Here is a 19,705-nt window from a genome sequence, read left to right on the forward strand (position 1 = left end):
TTTTGTCTATAATTTTATTGGCAGCGTTGGTGGTTTTATAGCAAGTGCTTTCTCAGAAACTGCCTTGATCACATCTACAGTCACCGTCTGTCTCATCATGGACAGCAAAGCGACAATGAGGTAGAGGCGGTTGAGGTACAAGTACAAGAAGGGTATATTTCTTATATTTTCTCAAGGTTGAAGGAAGTGATCGATGCCAAATCAGTCTAGGATGTCGCTAGACTGATCATGTGCTTGGTATAACAAGTTTAAGATGGATAGAAACGTAGAAAATAGGTGCAGGTAGGCCATTCGGCCCTTCTAGACTGCACAGCCGTTCAATATGATCATGGCTGATCATCCAACTCAGTATCCTATACCTGCCTTCTCTCCATACCCCCTGACCCCTTTAGCCTCAAGGGCCACATCTAACTCTCTTAAATATAGCCAATGAACTGGCCTCAACTACCTTCTGTGGCAGAGAATTCCACAGATTCACAACTCTCTGTGTGAAAAATGTTGTTCTCATCTCGGTCCTAAAAGACTTCCCCCTTATCCTTAAACTGTGACCCCTTGTTCTGGACTTCCCCAACATCGTGAACAATCTTCCTGCATCTAGCCTGTCCAACCCCTTAAGAATTTTGTATGTTTCTATATGATCCTGCCTCAATCTTCTAAATTCTAGTGAGTACAAGCCGAGTCTATCCAGTCTTTCTTCATATGAAAGTCCTGACATCCCAGGAATCAGTCTGGTGAACCTTCTCTGTACTCCCTCTATGGCAAGAATGTATTTCCTCAGATTAGGAGACCAAAACTGTATGCAATATTCCAGGTGTGGTCTCACCAAGACCCTGTCCAACTGCAGTAGAACCTCCCTGCTCCTATACTCAAATCCTTTTGCTATGAATGCTAGCATACCATTCACTTTCTTCACTGCCTGCTGCACATGCATGCCTACTTTCAATGACTGGTGTACCATGACACCCAGGTCTCGTTGCATCTACCCCTTTCCTAATCGGCCACCATTCAGATAATAGTCTACTTTCCTGTTTTTGCCACCAAAGTGGATAACCTTACATTTATCCACATTATACTGCATCTGCCATGCATTTGCCCACTCACCCAAACTATACAAATCGCCTTGCAGCCTCCTAGCATCCTCCTCACAGCTAACACTGCCCCCCCCCAGCTTTGTGTCATCCACAAACTTGGAGATGTTGCATTCAATTCCCTCATCAGATCATTAGTATATATTGTAAATAGCTGGGGTCCCAGCACTGGGCCTTGCGGTACCCCACTAGTCACTGCCTGCCATTCTGAAAATGACCATTCATTAATAACTATCTGCACATTCAACTCATCCACTTTATTACGAATGCTCCTTGCATTAAGATACAAAGCCTTCAGGCTTGTTTTTACAACACTCTTACCCCTTATACAATTATGTTGAAAAGTGGCCATTTTTGATTTTTGCCCTGGATTTGCCTGCCTGCCACTTTTACTTTTCATCTTGCTACCTATTGCTTCTACCCTCATTTTACATCCCTCTGCCTCTCTGCTCTTGCACCCATCCCCCTGCCACATTAGTTTAAATCCTCCCCGACAGCACTAGTAAACACTCCCCCAAGGACTGGTTCCATTCCAGCCCAGGTGCAGAGCATCCTGTTTGTACTGGTCCCACCTCCCCCAGAACTGGTTCCAATGCTCTAAAAATTTGAATCCCTCCCCTTTGCACCATTTTTCAAGCCACGTATTCATCTGCAATATCCTCCTATTTCTACTCTGACTAGTCCGTGGCACTGGTAGTAATCCAGAGATTATTACCTTTGAGGTCCTACTTTTAAGTGTATCTCCTAGCTCCCTAAATTCACCTTGTTGGACCTCATCCCTTTTTTTACCTATATCGTTGGTGCCAATATGCACCACGACAACAGGCTGTTCACCCTCCCCCTCCAGAATGTTCTACAGCCGTTCAGTGACAACCCTGACCCTTGCACCAGGTAGGCAACATACCATCCTGGAGTCTCGTTTGCGGCCGCAGAAACGCCTATCTATTCCCCTGACAATTGAATCATTACTATTGCACTTCCACTCTTTTTTCTCCCCTCCTGTGCCGCAGAGCCACCCATGGTGCCATGAACTTGGCTGCTGCTGCATTCCCCTGATGAGCCATCTGCCCCAACAGTATCCAAAATGGTATACCCGTTTAGGAGGGAGATGACCGCAGGGGACTCCTGCACTACCTGCCTACTGCTTTGCTGGCTATTGGCCACCCGTTCCCTTTCTGTCCTCTTACCTTTTACCTGCGGTGTGACCAACTCACTGTACGTGCTATTCACGACTTTCTCAGCATTATGGATGCTCCAGTATGAATCCAACCACTGCTCCAATCATTCAATGCGGTCTGCCAGGAGCTGCAGCTGGACACACTTCCTGCAAACGTAGTCACCAGGGACACCGACCAGGCAAACGTAGTCACCAGGGATCCCTGATCTCCCACATGTTGCAGGCTGAGCAAACCACGGGGCCAATCTCCACTGACATAGCTTACTCCCAAATTAAATCAACTCCCTCACACTATAAAAATCTTTATCCTTTAAACTGTACCTTTACTAATAAATACTGTACCCTTAACTCACAGAACCCTTGACTCACAGAACCCTTGACTCACAGAACCCTTGACTCACAGAACCCTTGACTCACAGAACCCTTGACTCACAGAACCCTTGACTCACAGAACCCTTGACTCACAGAACCCTTGACTCACTGAACCCTTGACTCACACTGAACCCTTAACTCACAAAACCCTTAACTCACAGAACCCTTAACCTGAAAGCAGAAATGTAAACCTGGGGTTGCACCCAATCAGCTGCTTCCTCTGGTCCTCTTCCACCAATCAGAGCTTCCACCAGACCCCTTCTCTGGAAGTGAGATGGAACGCTGCAGATTTGGGTAACTCCTCCTCTCACCAACGGCTCCCCGGGCCTCTGTGAAAGCAAGTCCCGCGAGGCACTGGATAGAACACCAATTGATATTACGCTTCACTTGCCCAGTTCAAAGATTAATGCTGTCATTATTTTCTGCCCCTTTCAGGAATCTACAGTTATATCAAAAAGGGCGTTAATTCCAAGAAGATAATATTGACCGTTCCATGGTTCGGTTACGATTATACTTGCAAACGCTTTATTGAGGTAAGTTGTTGCAGGACGCTGCCAAGACTCGAGGGCCTGAGCAATAGGGCCTCAGCAATCTTTGATCAGACTTTACTGGCTTTACCTTCCACTAAACGTTATTCACTTATCATTTATCTATACACTGTAAATGGCCCGATTGTAATCGTGTATTGTCTTTCCGTAGACAGGTTAGCACACAACAAAAGTATTTCACTGAACCTCTGTACACGTGACAATAAACTAAACTGAAACTAAACTAGGGAGAGGTTTTACAGACTCGGACTTTATTCCTTGGACAGCAGGAGGCATACAGGTAATCTTATAGAGGTGGACAAAATCATGAGGAGAATAGATCGGGTGAACACACAGAGCCCAAGGTAGATGAATCTTGGACCAGAAGTAGGGTTAATGTGAGAGGGGGAAGATTTACTAGGAAACTGAGACCCAACATTTTCACACGTGGGTGTGTGGAATGAGCTGCCAGGAGGTAGTTGAGATAGGTACTAACAACTACGTAGATAGGGCAGGTTTAGAGGGATATGGGTCAAACGTAAGCAGGTGGAACTATGTAGATTGGTACCTGGACGTGACGTCGAAGGATGAGAAGCTGAAGCAAAGAAGCCAAAGCCAAATAACCGAACGGAAACTAAGCCAAAACACCAAATAACCGAAAGCGTACGAAGCCAAAACGCCAACTAACTGAAAGGGTGGGACGCCGAAAAGCAAACTCACCGCTCTGCTGAAGTGGCTTGTAGGCCACTCACCGAAAGGCTGTGTCGCCTACAAGCCAACTCACCGAATGGCTGCTGTGCAGAAAAGTCAAATAACGGACATTACGTCGCTGGGGTACGGTGGAGACTTGTCAGCGATTGATCCAGACCCCCGCGTCCATCACATCACTGGCCGATGGAGACGGGAGGGTGGGGGTATTTTCCCCACACAAGCCATAGGTGACTGGGCACTCTGAACTCGAGCACCAAGTTGTAAGCTGCCGAAGGAGCGCATCCCTCGGGGCAGCCCCCACTCTCCCACGGCCACCCTCCGCCTCGTCTCCCCCATGAGGCCGAACTGTGACGAGCTGTGTACAGGCTGGTCCCTCCGCCTACCCAGAGTCACTGTCTGCAATGCACTGCCATAGGACCCCAACACCCACACCAGGGTGATTCACCCCCCGACCCCCTCGATACACAGCGCGTCACAGTGCGGCCGCACAGGGGAGACGAGGCGGAGGGCGGCCATGGCCGTGGGAGAGTGGGAGCTGTCCCGAGGGATGCGCTCCTTCAGCTGCTTACAACTTGGTGCTCGGGTTCAGAGTGCCCAGTCACCTATGGCTTGTATGGGAAAATGACCCCCACCCTCCCGTCTCCATCAGTCAGTGATGTGATGGACGCGGGGGTCTGGACCAATCGCTGACAAGGACCCCCCCCCCCCACCCCCCGCAGCAACATCATGTCCATTATTTGACTTTTCGGCAGAGGGGCCATTCGGTGAGTTGGCTTGTAGGCAACACAGCCTTTCGGTGAGTTGGCGTTTCGGCAGAGAGGCCTTTTGGTGAGTTTGCTTTTAGGTGTCCCACCCTTTCGGTTAGCTGGCGTTTCGGCTTCGTAAGCTTTCGGTTATTTGCCGTTTCGGCCTCGTTTCCGTTCGGTTATTTGGCTTCCACTTCTTTGCTTCAATTAACCTCCAAACCTGCATGACTTTGAAGTGTGGATGGAAACCGGAGCACCTGGAGGAAACCCTTGTGGTCACAGGGAGTGCGTACAAACTCCGTACAGGCAACACCCGTAGTCAGGATCGGACCCTGGTCTCTGGTGGAGTGAGGCAGCAACTCTACCCCTGCTCCACCGTGCCACCCCTCATCATTTTATACTGAACTACTTCTCATTATATGAACCTTTGGTTGGATTTATTCTAGATTATTTCAATAACGTTTTACATTTGGATTTTATTTTAGTACTAGACCAAGTGCAGACCCGTTGGGTCTGTTCCCCATACGTGCAGTTGAGGGGGGGGTGGGTGGCATTGGGCATCACACACATTAACCACCCCCACACACACACGCTAACTACCCCCCCGCACACACACTAACTACCTTCCTTGTTGTGACCTCCGGTAACCTCCCGATCTGTAGAGCATTTTGAGAATTGGGGGGGGGGGGGGGGGGGGGGTTGGAGTGTACGGGCAGGCGGGCGGGCTGGAGTCCAGCAGTGCTTATTGTAGCGGTTCCAGGCATGGACTGGAGGGGGTCCACGGGCGGGGATTGACCTAAGGATGCCGAGTGAGGCGGCGGGTGGGCGGTCGTCGAACTGGGCTTTGCCCGCGGCGGCAGTCTCTGGAAAGGGAGAGGGACAGAGAGAGGGGAAGAGGGAGAGAGAGAGAGAGGGCAGAGACAGAGAGACTGCTGGCGGGCATTGGCAGCGGCTGTGAAAAATGGCGACGTCTGTGTGGCAGTGCGGGGGGGGGGTGGGTATGTTTTATTTTTTAAATAGGGTAGATAAAAAGTGCAAAATCGGATGTAAAATGAATGAGCTAGCGACATTGAAAAAATGACGGAGTTTAATGACGGAGTGCTGGCGTAGCATGGAATCAAAGGCCGAATCTGGCACCCACAAGACGGGCAGAAACACACACACACACACACACACACAGAGTTTTAAATATAGATAGATTATACAGTGGGTAGCATAATGGCACAGCTGGTAGTGCCGCTGTCTCAAGGTATCAGCAGATGAGGTGGGTAGTGCCACTGTCTCAAGGCATCAGCAGATGAGGTGCCAGCCGCCAGTTCATCTTGAAGAAAGTAAGAGCCCAAAGATAGAGATGGGAACTGGGCTGAGGTGGAGATTTAAATTAACAATTTGGCATGGTGTTGCAACGGTAGAGTTGCTGCCTTACCATGCCAGGGACCCGGGTTCGATCCTGACTATGGATGCTGTATGTACGGCATCTGTACGTTCTTTCTATTACCGCATGGGATTCCTCCGCGTGCTCTGGCTTCCTCCCACACTCCAAATGCGTACAGGTTTACAGGTTAATTGGCTTCTGTAAATTGTCCCTATTGTGTAGGATGGAACTGCAGGTGATCACAGTTCAGCACGGATTCAGTGGGCCGAAGGGCCTGTTTCTCACTGTATCTCTATCTATCTAATATATAAAAGTCTGTGCCTGTCGCCTGCGGTCCGTCCGGCTGCCTTTCTGCCTTTTGATTTGTTTCCATCGTGTGATGTCACAATGCCCAATGCTCGCAGATGTCCAATCACAATGCCCGATGCTCGCAGAGGTCCAATCGGAATGGATCCATTTACATGTACGGCTGACGGCTGCATTTCTTCCTTTGATTCACTGCAACTCCGAAACCAGACGAAGAATCGCCAAAATCTTTTCCATTTCGGTAGAGATTTCACTTTTCTTTCTAAGTATCCACTCCTCATTACATTTTGTCGTGTTTAAGTACACGTTTTAAATCAAATCCTACCCCCCCCCCCACCCCCAATATTTCAAAAATAAACTGGCTTCTCACCCATAGAAGCAGCACCAGCCCCAGCCCCTGGTGAACGTTCCATCGTGTGATGTCACAATGCCCGATGCTCACAGATGTCCAATCGTAATGGATTCATTTACATATGCCTTTGCAGGAGCCCCAGGCAATGGGGAACGTTCCATTGTGTGATGTCACAATGCCCAATGCTCTAATACATTGTTGCCATAGAGGGAGTACAGAGAAGGTTCACCAGACTGATTCCTGGGATGTCAGGACTTTCAAATGAAGAAAGACTGGATAGACTCGCCTTGTACTCACCAGATTTTAGAAGATTGAGGGGGGATCTTATAGAAACTTACAAAATTCTTAAGGGGTTGGACAGGCTAGATGCAGGAAGATTGTTCCAGATGTTGGGGAAGTCCAGAACAGGGGGTCACAGTTTAAGGATTACCGAGATGAGAAGAACTTTTTTTCACGCAGAGAGTGGTGAATCTCTGGAACTCTCTGCCACAGAGGGTAGTTGAGGCCAGTTCATTGGCTATATTTAAGAGGGAGTTAGATGTGGCCCTTGTGGCTAAGGGGATCAGGGGGTATGGAGAGAAGCCAGGTACGGGATACTGAGTTGGATGATCAGCCATGATCATATTGAATGGTGGTGCAGGCTCAAAGGGCCGAATGGCCTACTCCTGCACTTAATTTTTATGTTTTTCTCTCGTCACCTCTCCCTCTTCCACCCATCCCTCTCTCCCCCCCCACCCCCTTCCCCCTCTCTACCCCCCCCCCTTCCCTCTCTCCCCACGCCCCCTTCCCCTACCACTCTGTCCCTCTTTCACCACTCCTCCTACCCCTCCCTCCCTCCCCACTCTTCCACTTATCTCCCCTTACCCCACCCCTCTCCCTCCCCCCCCCTCTCTCTTCACCTCCCTTTCCCTCTCTCCCCCACCCCTTCCTCTTACCCCTCTGTTCCTCTTCCACCACTCCCCCGTCCCTCTTCCACCACTCCTGCTACCCCTCTACCTCTCCCTCCCTCCCCACACTTCCACCTCTCCCACTTCTATCCTCCCCCCTCCCTCTCCTCACCCCTCTCCCACTCCCATCCCTCTCTCCTCCACCCCCTTCCCTCCCTCCCCCCGCCCCCCTTCCCCTATCCCTCTGTCCGTCTTCCATCACTCCCCCTACCCCTCTCCTCCTCCCTCGCCACTCTTCCACTTCTCTCCCCCCACCCCCTCCACTCTCTCCCTCCCCACTCTTTCCCCTCTCTCCCCCACCCCCTCTCCCCCTCCCTCCCTCTTCCCCTCCCTCCCCATCCCCCCCCCCCCCCCCACATCTCTCTCCCCATCCCCCTCTCTCACCCCCTACCCCGCTTTCCTTTCTCTCCCAAATCTGTCCCGTTTCTTCCTCCTCCTCTCCCCTCCCTCCCCTCTTCTCACCCCACTCCCCCCACCTGTGTGTTTGGGGGGTGGTTAATGTGAGTGTGATACCGCAGCCCCCCCCCCCCCCCCCCCCCCCAATATTTCAAAAAATACTGGCATCTCACCCATAGAATCAGCCCCAGCCCCTGGTGAACGTTCCATTGTGTGATGTCACAATGCCCAATGCTCAAAGACTTTGCTGCCATAGAGGGAGTACAGAGAAGGTTCACCAGACTGATTCCTGGGATGTCAGGACTTTCATATGAAGAAAGACTGGATAGACTTGGCTTGTACTCGCTAGATTTTAGAAGATTGAAGGGGTATCTTATAGAAACTTAACAGCGACATAAAGATTCTGTACTCTTAAAATGGGAAAGATGTGGAAGAGAAATGGAGTACATTTAAAGGTGAAATTTTAAGAGTACAGAATCTTTATGTCGCTGTTCGGTTGAAAGGAAATCGTAAAAATTGTAAAGAGCCATGGTTTTCAAGGGAAATTGGACACTTGGTTCGGAAAAAGAGGGAGATCTACAATAATTATAGGCAGAATGGAGTAAATGAGGTGCTTGAGGAGTATAAAGAATGTAAAAAAGAATCTTAAGAAAGAAATTAGAAAAGCTAAAAGAAGATATGAGGTTGCTTTGACAAGTAAGGTAAAAGTAAATCCGAAGGGTTTCTACCGCTATATTAATAGCAAAAGGATAACGAGGGATAAAATTGGTCCATTAGAGAGTCAGAGTGGACAACTATCTGCAGAGCCAAAAGAGATGGGGGAGATATTGAACAGTTTCTTTTCTTCGGTATTCACCAAGGAGAAGGATATTGAATTATGTGAGGTAAGGGAAACAAGTAGAGTAGCTATGGAAACTGAGATTCGAAGAAGAGGAAGTGCTGACACTTTTGAGAAATATAAAAACGGATAAGTCTCCAGGTTCGGACAGGATATTCCCTAGGACATTGAGGGAAGTTAGTGTAGAAATAACAGGGGCTATGGCAGAAATATTTCAAGTGTCATTAGAAACGGGAATAGTGCCGGGGGATTGGCGTACTGCGCATGTTGTTCCATTGTTTAAAAAGGGGTCTAAAAGTAAACCTAGCAATTATAGACCTGTTAGTTTGACGTCAGTGGTGGGCAAATTAATGTAAAGTATACTTAGAGATAATATATATAAGCATCTGGATAAACAGGGTCTGATTAGGAACAGTCAACATGGATTTGTGCCTGGAAGGTCATGTTTGACTAATCTTCTTGAATTTTTTGAAGATGTTACTCGGGAAATTGATGAGGGTAAAGCAGTGGATGTTGTGTATATGGACTTCAGTACGGCCTTTGACAAGGTTCCTCATGGAAGGTTGGTTAAGAAGGTTCAATGGTTGGGTATTAATGGTGGAGTAGCAAGATGGATTCAACAGTGGCTGAATGGGAGATGCCAGAGAGTAATGGTGGATGGTTGTTTGTCAGGTTGGAGGCCAGTGACGAGTGGGGTGCCACAGGGATCTGTGTTGGGTCCACTGTTGTTTGTCATGTACATCAATGATCTGGATGATGGTGTGGTAAATTGGATTAGTAAGTATGCAGATGATAGGTGGGGTTGTGGGTAATGAAGTAGAGTTTCAAAGTCTACAGAGAGATTTATGCCAGTTGGAAGAGTGGGCTGAAAGATGGCAGGTGGAGTTTAATACTGATAAGTGTGAGGTGCTACATCTTGGCAGGACAAATCAAAATAGGACGTACATGGTAAATGGTAGGGAATTGAAGAATGTAGGTGAACCGAGGGATCTGGGAATAACTGCACAGTTCCCTGAAAGTGGAATCTCATGTAGATAGGGTGGTAAAGAAAGCTTTTGGTGTGCTGGCCTTTATAAATCAGAGCATTGAGTATAGAAGTTGGGATGTAATGTTAAAATTGTACAAGGCATTGGTGAGGCCAATTCTGGAGTATGGTGTACAATTTTGGTCGCCTAATTATAGGAAGGATGTCAACAAAATAGAGAGAGTACAGAGGAGATTTACTAGAATGTTGCCTGGGTTTCAGCAACTAAGTTACAGAGAAAGGTTGAACAAGTTAGGGCTTTATTCTTTGGAGCGCAGAAGGTTAAGGGGGGACTTGATAGAGGTTTTTTAAATGATGAGAGGGATAGACAGAGTTGACGTGGAAACGTTTTTCCCACTGAGAGTAGGGAAGATTCAAACAAGGGGACATGACTTGAGAATTAAGGAACTGAAGTTTAGGGGTGACATGAGGGGGAACTTCTTTACTCAGAGTGGTGGCTGTGTGGAATGAGCTTCCAGTGAAGGTGGTGGAGGCAGGTTCGTTTTTATCATTTAAAAATAAATTGGATAGTTATATGGACGGGAAGGGAATGGAAGGTTATGGTCTGAGCGCAGGTATATGGGACTAGGGGAGAATGTGTGTTCGGCACGGACTAGAAGGGTCGAGATGACCTGTTTCCGTGCTGTGAAGTGTTATATGGTTATATGGTTATTATATGTTGGGGAAGTCCAGAACAAGGGGTCACAGTTTAATGATAAGGGGTAAATCTTTTAGGACCGAGATGAGAAAATCATTTTTCACACAGAGAGTGGTGAATCTCTGGAATTCACTGGCACAGAAGGTAGTTGAGGCCAGTTCATTGCCTATATTTAAGAGGGAGTTAGATCTGGCCCTTGTGGCTAGAGGGATCAGGGGGTATGGAGAGAAGGCAGGTACAGGATACTGAGTTGGATGATCAGCCGTGATCATATTGAATGGTGGTGCAGGCTCGTAGGGCCGAATGGCCTACTCCTGCACTTAATTTCTATGTTTCCCTCTCCTCACCCCTCTCCCTCTCCCACCCATCCCTCTCTCCCCCCCCCCCTTCCCTCTCTACCCCACCACCTTCCCTCTCCCCCCCGCCCCTTCCCCCATACCGCCATGTCACTCTTCCACCACTCCCCCTACCCCTCCCTCCCCACTCTTCCACTTCTCTCCCCTTACCCCACCCCTCTTCCTGCCTCCACCCCTCTGTCCCCCCCTCCCGTCCCCTCTCCCCCACCCCTTCCCCTACTCCTGTTCATCTTCCACCACTCCCCCGTCCCCCTTACAGCACTCCCGCTACCCCCTACCCCCCCTCCCTCCCCCTCCCCACTCCTTTCCCCCCTCCCTCTCCTCATCCCTCTCTCACCCACCCCCTTCCCTCTCTCTCACACCCCCCCCCCTTCCCTCTCTACCCCACCACCTTCCCTCTCTCCCCCCGCCCCCTTCCCCCTACCCCTCTGTCCCTCTTCCATCACTCCCCCTACCCCTCTCCTCCTCCCTTCCCACTCTTCCTCTTCTCTCTCCCTTCCCCCTCCTCTCTCCCCACTCCTTCCCTTCTCTCCCCCACCCCTCTCCCACTCCCTCCATCTTCCCCTCCCTCCCCATCCCCCCCCCTCCCCCACGTCTCTCTCTCCCCTTCCCCCTCTCTCACCTCCTACCCCGCTCTCCTTTCCCTCCCAAATCTGTCCCATTTCCTCCTCCTCCTCTCCCCTCCCTCCCCTCTTCTCACCTCCCCTCCTCCCACCTGTGTGTTTTGGGGGTGGTTAATGTGAGTGTGATGCCGCAGCACCCCCCCCCCCCCCCCCCGCAAACGCCGTTAGGGAAACAGACCCAACGGGTCTGCACTTGGTCTAGTAAAAACTAAAACTAATGTGACTGAAGGAGAGGGTAGTGTAAATGTAAGGGGCACCCCAACTACGTAGTCATCCAATCTACCTGTGGCTTCACCAGAGTTGGAGAGGCAATATTGTGATCAGTAAATGTGACAGTGCATTCAGTCAGAATCTTTCTCTTTGGTTGGAGTTGTCAAAGACCAGAGGGCAGACAGTAACTCTAAATTACCAAAGCAAACATTTTTACGTTTAGTTTAATTAGAGATACAGCGCGGAAACAGGCCCTTTGGCCCACTGACCAGCAATCCCCGCACACTAACACTATCCTACACACACTAGCGTTATCTACAATTATATCAAGCCAATGAACCTGGAACGTGGGAAGAACCCGAATCACCCGGAGAAAGCCCACACGTTTACAGAGAGAACGTACAAACTCCATGCAGACAGCACCCGTAGTCAGGACGAACCCGGTGTCTGGTGTTGTGAGGCAGCAACTCTACTGTTGTGTCACCGTGCCACCCTTTCTACTTTCTCATTCATTTATAATTTTCAGGCAGGTAGATGCGAATTAGAGAATTTAGCTTTTAATGGACCGCCGTGCAGTGGTCGCAGAAATCCCAAGATCCCGTACAAAATGATCATGCAACTTTTGTCCAAGTCAATATCCGGTAGGATTTGGGATGACGACCTGAAAGCCCCATTTTTTGTCTACAAGGTAAGTCCACTGGAGAATACACAGCTACGGTCAGTACATCCAAATATGTTTTATATTATGGAAACATTATCGTGTTTAACAAGTCAATTCACTTCCCAATTGAGCTGATGAACGGACCTGCCCAAGTCCGCAAAGAATTGCAGAGAATTGTGGATGTAGCCCAGTCCATCACACAGACCACACTCCCCACCATTGACACCGTTTGTATTTTATCAAGATTCAAGATTCAAGATTCAATTTAATTGTCATTTGGACCCCTTGAGGTCCAAACAAAATGCTGTTTCTGCAGCCATACATTACAAACAAATAGACCCAAGACACAACATAATTTACATAAACATCCATCACATCGCTGTGATGGAAGGCCAAAAAAAAACTTATCTCTCCACTGCCCTCTCCCCCCCCCCCCCCCCCCGATGTCAGAGTCAAAGTCAAAGCCCCCGGCTGGCGATAGCGATTGTCCCGCGGCTATTAAAGCCACGCCGGGTGGTGCGAGGTCGCACACCGGGTCTTGGTGTTAGAACCCCCGGCGTGCGCTCGCTGAGTCCCGCGGCCATTCCAAGCCGCGCGGGGCGGTGATGTCAGGCCCTGCTCCAGGAGCTCTTCAACCCCGCAACTCGGGCGGGAGAAGTCGCCGTTGCAGGAGCCCTGAAAAGCGGTCTCCCCCCCCAGGGACCCGCGGGCTCCCGGTGCCGCCGTCCGCCAGACCCGCCGTTGCAGCCTCCGAATCTCCGGAGGTCGGGCCGCAGCAGCATCAGCGCTCCACCACCGCTCCACCCACTCCGGACTCGGCCAGCTCCGCGACGGTGAGGTGAGTCGTCGGCACCAGAGTCCCCGGTCTTCTGTTGGAGGCCGCTCCTCGTTGCAGCCCCAACGACAACGGAGACCCGACAGAAAAGGTCGGTTCTCCCGTGCAGGGAGTGATTTAAAAGTTACCCCCCCCTCCCTCCCACCCCACCCCACCCCCCCCCACACACACACCCGAACAAAAAATAACAAAAACTTCATAGAAACATAGACAAAAAATAATAAAAACGCGGACGGGCTGCAGAGGCCACTGCTGACGAGAGTCGCGCCGCCTACCGGCTACATGTATCTGTACACTGTAAATAGCTTGAGAGTAATCATGTATTGTGTTTCCGCTGACTGGTTAGCACCCAACAAACGCTTTTCATTGTACCTCGATACATGTGACAATAAACTAAACTAATCCACACTTCACACTGCCTCAGAAAAGCAGCCAACATAATCAAAGACTTGTCCTACCCTGGTCATTCCTTCCTCGCCCTGCCCATTCCAGCAGAAGATACAGAAGCGTGAAACTGCGCACCACCAGACTCAGGAACAGCTACTTCCCCTCTATTATCGGTTTTCTGAACGATCCTTCCATAAGCTAGAGAACTGTCCAATTCACCTCTACCCCATTGCAGACATTGGACTTTGTCTCTGGAACTGATGCACTACAATGCTGAGACCTATTTTCTGCACTCTGAACATTTTAAATAGAGTATGATGTATAAATACATACGCATTATCTGGATTATAAGAGAATAAATATTCTGTCAGACATTTATATTCTAATCTTTATTTCAAAGATAAGTTATGGAACACGCTTCCAGAGGAGGGAGTATCGCAACATTTAAGAAACAGTCAGATACATGGATAGAACATATTTGGAGGGATATGGACCAAATGCGGGCATGTGGGACTATAGGGTGATTTCACCAAAGGTCAAATGAGCGTAGATCCCCCCCTCACGTGACCGAAAATTTTAACTGGAGGACATCTCTCAGTTTGGTACATGTAAGTGAATGGGGAAACACGCACTTTCCCACCCGTTAAAAACATGGAAAACGGCCGATTTTTGAGCTGAAATTTTCTGTGCTAGTCGGGGTGACCGTGAAGCACAGCGACCTAAATTTTCAGGCAAAAAAAAAAGATAGAAAGTGAGGTAATTACAAGAGGGAACTGAAGGTAGAAAGCGGCGGAAGTGAACAGCTGACAATTGCCGTGGTGATTTTAAGATCCAAAATATCGGGAATTATCGCGTTTGCTCGCTGAATTTCATCAAAAGTAAGTTAATAATGCCTTACTTTTGATGAAATTCAGCGAGCAAACGCGATAATTCCCGATATTTTGGATCTTAAAATCACCACGCAATTGTCAGGGGGACTTCCGCCGCTTTCTACCTTCAGTTCCCTCTTGGTTAACTTTCTATCTTTTTTTTTGCCTATTGTCGCTGTGCTCACGGTCACCCCGACCAGAAAATTTGGCTCGGCCGTTTTCCATGGGCAACGGGTGGGAAAGTGCGTGTTTCCCCGGTCACTTGTGTGCCAAACTGAGAGATGTCACTCGGTCATGAGGGGGGATCTACGCTTTTGAAGATGTGAAAAACAGTTGGCTGGTAGGCAAACTGGGGCAGATACTGTTTCCACGCTTTACAAAATAAGATGTAAAAAGTGCAGATACTGTTTACAAGTAAGGGTACAGTGTGGAGTAACTCAGTGGGTCAGGCTGCATATCTGGAGAAAATGGATAGGTGACATTTTTCAGACACTTTGAATAGGGCACTTTGTGTCCTTTTGAGATTTTTTAATTGATTCATTTAAGGTGTGGAGGGGGTGGGGAGATTTAATAGGAACCTGAAGACCAACTATTGTACACAAAGGGTGATAGGTATATGGAACGGATTAGCAAAGTAGATGACGCAGGTATTATCACAACCAAAATGCCACCCATCCATAAATAAACACAAAAAGCTGGAGTAATTCAGAGGTTCAGACAGCATCTCTGGAGAAAAGGAATACGTTTTCGCGAATCAAGACAACAAACGGTTGATTTGAATCAAATGTATTCACAGTGTGATTCACCGATCACGGTCTTGACAATTGCCACTGAAAACACAACTGACCACAACGGTGGTCTCAAAACGCCCTGAAAACCGAGCAAAACCACGACCCCTCCCAGAGTCACGTGCGCGCGGATTCCGACCGCAGGTTTCGATACTTGCGAGCACCAGTAGGTGCCGCTACAACGTGACATTTCAGGTCAAGACCCTTCTTCAGACTGCGCCAAATGTCACCTATTCCTTTTCTCCACATATGCTATCTGACCCGTTGAGTCACTCCAGCTTTTTGTGTTTATCTTCGGTTTAAACCAGCATCTGCAATTGCATCCTTCATGCCACCTATCCACCTTCTCCAGAGATGCTGCCTTACCCTCTGATTACTCCAGCACTTTGTTTTTATTGTCATGGACTGCACTATTTTGTTAAAGAAATCCAGCAGTGTTTCTCAGTCAGTGCACTGAACCAGGCTAAGTCCACTCTTTGCTTCCACAACAGATAGGTAAGGCATTCCACGAGGTCTGGTACGACGATCCAGAGAGCATTTCATTGAGGACGACTTTCTTGAAGAAGTTCAAGTTGGGAGGCATTGCCATGTGGAATGCAAATTATGTCAACTACAGTTCTGATCCTATTGCTGCGATGAAAACTGAAGAGATGTGGAACGCTCTCTGCCCTCCCTGAGAGAAACGCCAAGCTTACAGTCATTTCATTGTCATCAAATGTGACCATTACACTTTGCAATTAAACTTGGCTTTGAGTGAGCTAACACGGAACACACACACAATTAAAATATTAATGCAGATCTAGGGATTAGTGCTTTGTCTAAACAAGGAATTATTATCCACTGAATAAAAACAATACAACTATATAACTCATCCCTTCCCAACCAAACCACCCCCTCCCAAGGAACCTTCCCCTGCAGCAGCAGGAGATGCAACACCTGGCGCTTTACCTCCTCCCTCGACTCTGTCCAAGGACCCTTACAATCCTTTCAGGTTAGGCAAAGATTCACTTGCACCTCCTCTGATCTCATTTACTGTATCCGTTGTTCCAGATGTGGACTCTTATACATTGACGAGATCAAACATAGACTGGGCGATCTTTTTGCTGGCCACCTTCGCTCAGTCTGCCTGAACCTACCTGATCTCCTGGTTGCTGGACACTTTAATTCTCTTTCCCATTCCTACAGACCTTTCTATCCTAGATCTCCTCCATTGTCAGAGTGACGCTAATCATGATAATTGCTTGTTTCTAAGCTATCCCCCAGTCTAGTTTCAGTAAAAACACGGAATCAAGCACTTGAATAACCAAACTTTAATTTACCAAAAGCGCGTCACAGATCACACACTGTACCTATCCGCAACGAGGGTTCGATCCTGTGTCTATCTGTTTAAGCCCTCTAGGCCTTGCGCAGACAGAGACACTCCAGAAGGGTACACCGTCCCGAGCGTTCCTCTAGCAGATTGACCCTGAGCCACTTGATCACGGCCTTTTATATGCCCCACGAACCTGAGGGACAAACCACATTGGGGTTGTCTCTTAATCACCCAATTACAAATATCGATTAACACCATACATAACGGACATCAGATTCAGATTCAGATTCAAACTTTATTGTCATTGTGCAGTGTACAGTACAGAGACAATGAAATGCATAGAAACATAGAAAATAGGTGGAGGAGTAGGCCATTCGGCCCTTCAAGCCTGCACCACCATTCAATATGATCATCGCTGATCATCCAACTCGGTATCCTGTACCTGCCTTCTCTCCATATCCCCTGATCCCTTTAGCCACAAGGGCCACATCTAACTCCCTCTTAAATATAGCCAATGAACTGTCCTCAACTACCTTCTGTGGCAGAGAATTCCAGAGATTCACAACTCTCTGTATGAAAAATTGTAAGTTTCCCCTTTCTATAAGATCCCCTCTCAATCTTTTAAATTCTAACCAGTACAAGCCGAGTCTATCCAGTCTTTCTTCATATGAAAGTCCTGACATCCCAGGAATTAGTCTGGTGAACCTTCTCTATACTTCCTCTATGGCAAGAATGTCTTTCTTCAGATTAGGAGACCAAAACTGTACGCAACACTCCAGGTATGGTCTCTCCAAGACACTGTACAACTGCAGTAGAACCTCCCTGCTCCTATACTCAAATCCTTTTGCTATGAATGCTAACATACCATTCGCTTTCTTCACTGCAGTAGAAATTTCCCTAACCCAATGATATAACAGTTCAATACATTGTATTCATAACGGACTTCGAATGAAGTCAACTTAGCTAAATGTATCCTGATTACCAGAACTGTCAGACAAGGATTAACACCCCATCCAATAAACATTCATCAGAGTCAGATTCTGCAACATTATTTACCAGCTATTTACAAAGTGTAGGTCTGGTTTGCAGCTACCCAGTCCATTCTATGCATTTAGTATCAGATTCAGAATCAGAATCAGAATCAATTTATTTGTCATTTGGACCCCTGGAGGTCCAAACGAAATGCCGTTTCTGCAGCCATACATAACACACAAATAGACCCCAGACACAACATAATTACATTTAACATAAACATCCATCACATAACTGTGATGGAGGCCAAAAAAAACTTATCTCTCCACTGCACTCTCCCCCCCCCCCCCGATGTCAGAGTCAAAGTCATAGCCCCCGGCTGGCGATGGCGATTGTCCCGCGGCCATTGAAGCCACGCCGGGTGGTGCGAGGTCGCACACCGGGTCTTGATGTTGGAACCCCCGGTGTGCGCTCGCAGAGTCCGCGGCCATTCCAGCCGCGCGGGGCAGCGGTGCTAGGCCCCGCTCCAGGAGCTCTTCGACCCCGCAACTCGGGCGTTGACAAGGTTTCCTATTCTTTGCTTGCAAATTGTATCTAAGCTCCAGACTCTCTGGCACCTCTCACATCCTGACCCAGCTCTGCAGAGAGCAATCCCAATTTAACCAAATCTCCCAGCAAACCCTGAAACTTAACCCCATTTTGAAGTCCTGACTGGTCCAATTTAGCCAGGATTAATATTCCTTCCTTTTATCATTATGATAACCCCTCATAAATGATAACTAAAGTGACTTAGTAATCAGCTAACCAGACATACATCTGTGTGCTGTACATTACCCATCCATCAGTAACACAAGATGATGTTGTATCTTTTTGGTTCTAAAAAAAGAAAGGCTTAAAGTAACCCAACACCTTCACTCTCTGTCCCTGAAAACTTCAAACAAAGCCAGAAATCTCGGGGTTATTATGGATTCAGATTTACATTTCGACAGTCACATCAAATCAGTAACAAAATCGGCCTACTATCACCTCAAAAACGTAGCAAGATTAAGAGGACTCATGTCAGCTCAAGACTTAGAAAAACTTGTACATGCCTTTATTACTAGTAGGCTAGATTATTGTAATGGTCTCCTTGCAGGTCTTCCGAAAAAAACTGTCAGGCAGCTACAGCTTGTTCAGAACGCTGTTGCTAGAGTTCTAACAAAGACCAAAAATTTTGAACACATTACACCAATTTTTATTTTTTTATTTTTATTAGAAGTACAGTAAATTACAGTAATACACATCACATATGTCTTATTACATTTGTTATACCACTTTGTTTTTCCAGCTTTAAAAAAGGTAGAAATAAAAGAAGTAAGGAAAGAATCGTGAAGGTGCAGGAAAGTGTTGGGAAAAGAAAGCCCCTTAGGGAAGAAGTTAGAGAAGGAAGTAAAGAAAGGAAATAAGACCCTAGAAACATAGAAACATAGAAAGTAGGTGCGAGAGCAGACCACCAGGTCCATCGAGCCCGCACCGCCATTCGCTCATGGCTGAACACTAAACAGACACACTTACCCACAAACAGTAGACACAAGACACAGAACACAAGACACTACCCTCCCCTTTATACCGCTATCACCCCTCTCCACCCCAAGAACCTCGTGATCTCCTGGGGGAGGCAAAAAAACGGATAAAAACCCAGGTCCAATTCGGGAAAAAAATTCGGGAAATTCCTCTCCGACCCCAATCTAGGCGATCGACACTTGTCCAGGAGATCACTCAGGTCTTACTATACTAACCATACCTAGGTCCATATCCCTGCCCTCTCCCCGTAGCCCCTTATCCCCTTGGCAGCTAAAAAACCATCTATTTTAGTCTTAAATATATTTAAAGTTTCTGCTTCCACTGCTCCCTGGGGCAGTGAATTCCATAAATTAACCACCCTCTGGGTGAAGAAGTTCTTCCTCATCTCAGTTTTAAAAGAGCCCCCCCTTATTCTGCAACTATGTCCCCTAGTTCTAGTTTCCCCGATCATTGGGAACATCCTCGGGGCATCCACCCGATCAAGGCCCCTCACGATCTTATATGTTTCAATGAGATCGCCTCTCATTCTTCTAAACTCCAAAGAGTAGAGTTCCAGCCTACTTAACCTTTCCTCATATGTCAATCCCCTCATTGCAGGAATTAATCTTGTAA

The 19,705-nt window shown here is 47.9% G+C and overlaps 1 protein-coding gene across 1 annotated transcript in view; it reads left to right on the plus strand.

The window, feature by feature from the left end:
* LOC129700692 (di-N-acetylchitobiase-like) overlaps positions 1-18,986 on the plus strand; it is a 50,563-nt gene extending 31,577 nt beyond the window's left edge. Inside the window, exons 5-7 of the mRNA XM_055641276.1 lie at positions 3,073-3,170; positions 12,233-12,394; positions 15,738-18,986. Of these exons, the coding sequence (XP_055497251.1) occupies positions 3,073-3,170; positions 12,233-12,394; positions 15,738-15,923 (446 nt within the window). The 3' untranslated portion in view covers positions 15,924-18,986. The remainder of the gene's footprint in view (positions 1-3,072; positions 3,171-12,232; positions 12,395-15,737) is intronic.
* The last annotated feature ends 719 nt before the right edge of the window (positions 18,987-19,705 follow it).

Source organism: Leucoraja erinacea, chromosome 10, assembly GCF_028641065.1.
Source record: "Leucoraja erinacea ecotype New England chromosome 10, Leri_hhj_1, whole genome shotgun sequence".
Taxonomy (NCBI): domain Eukaryota; kingdom Metazoa; phylum Chordata; class Chondrichthyes; order Rajiformes; family Rajidae; genus Leucoraja; species Leucoraja erinaceus.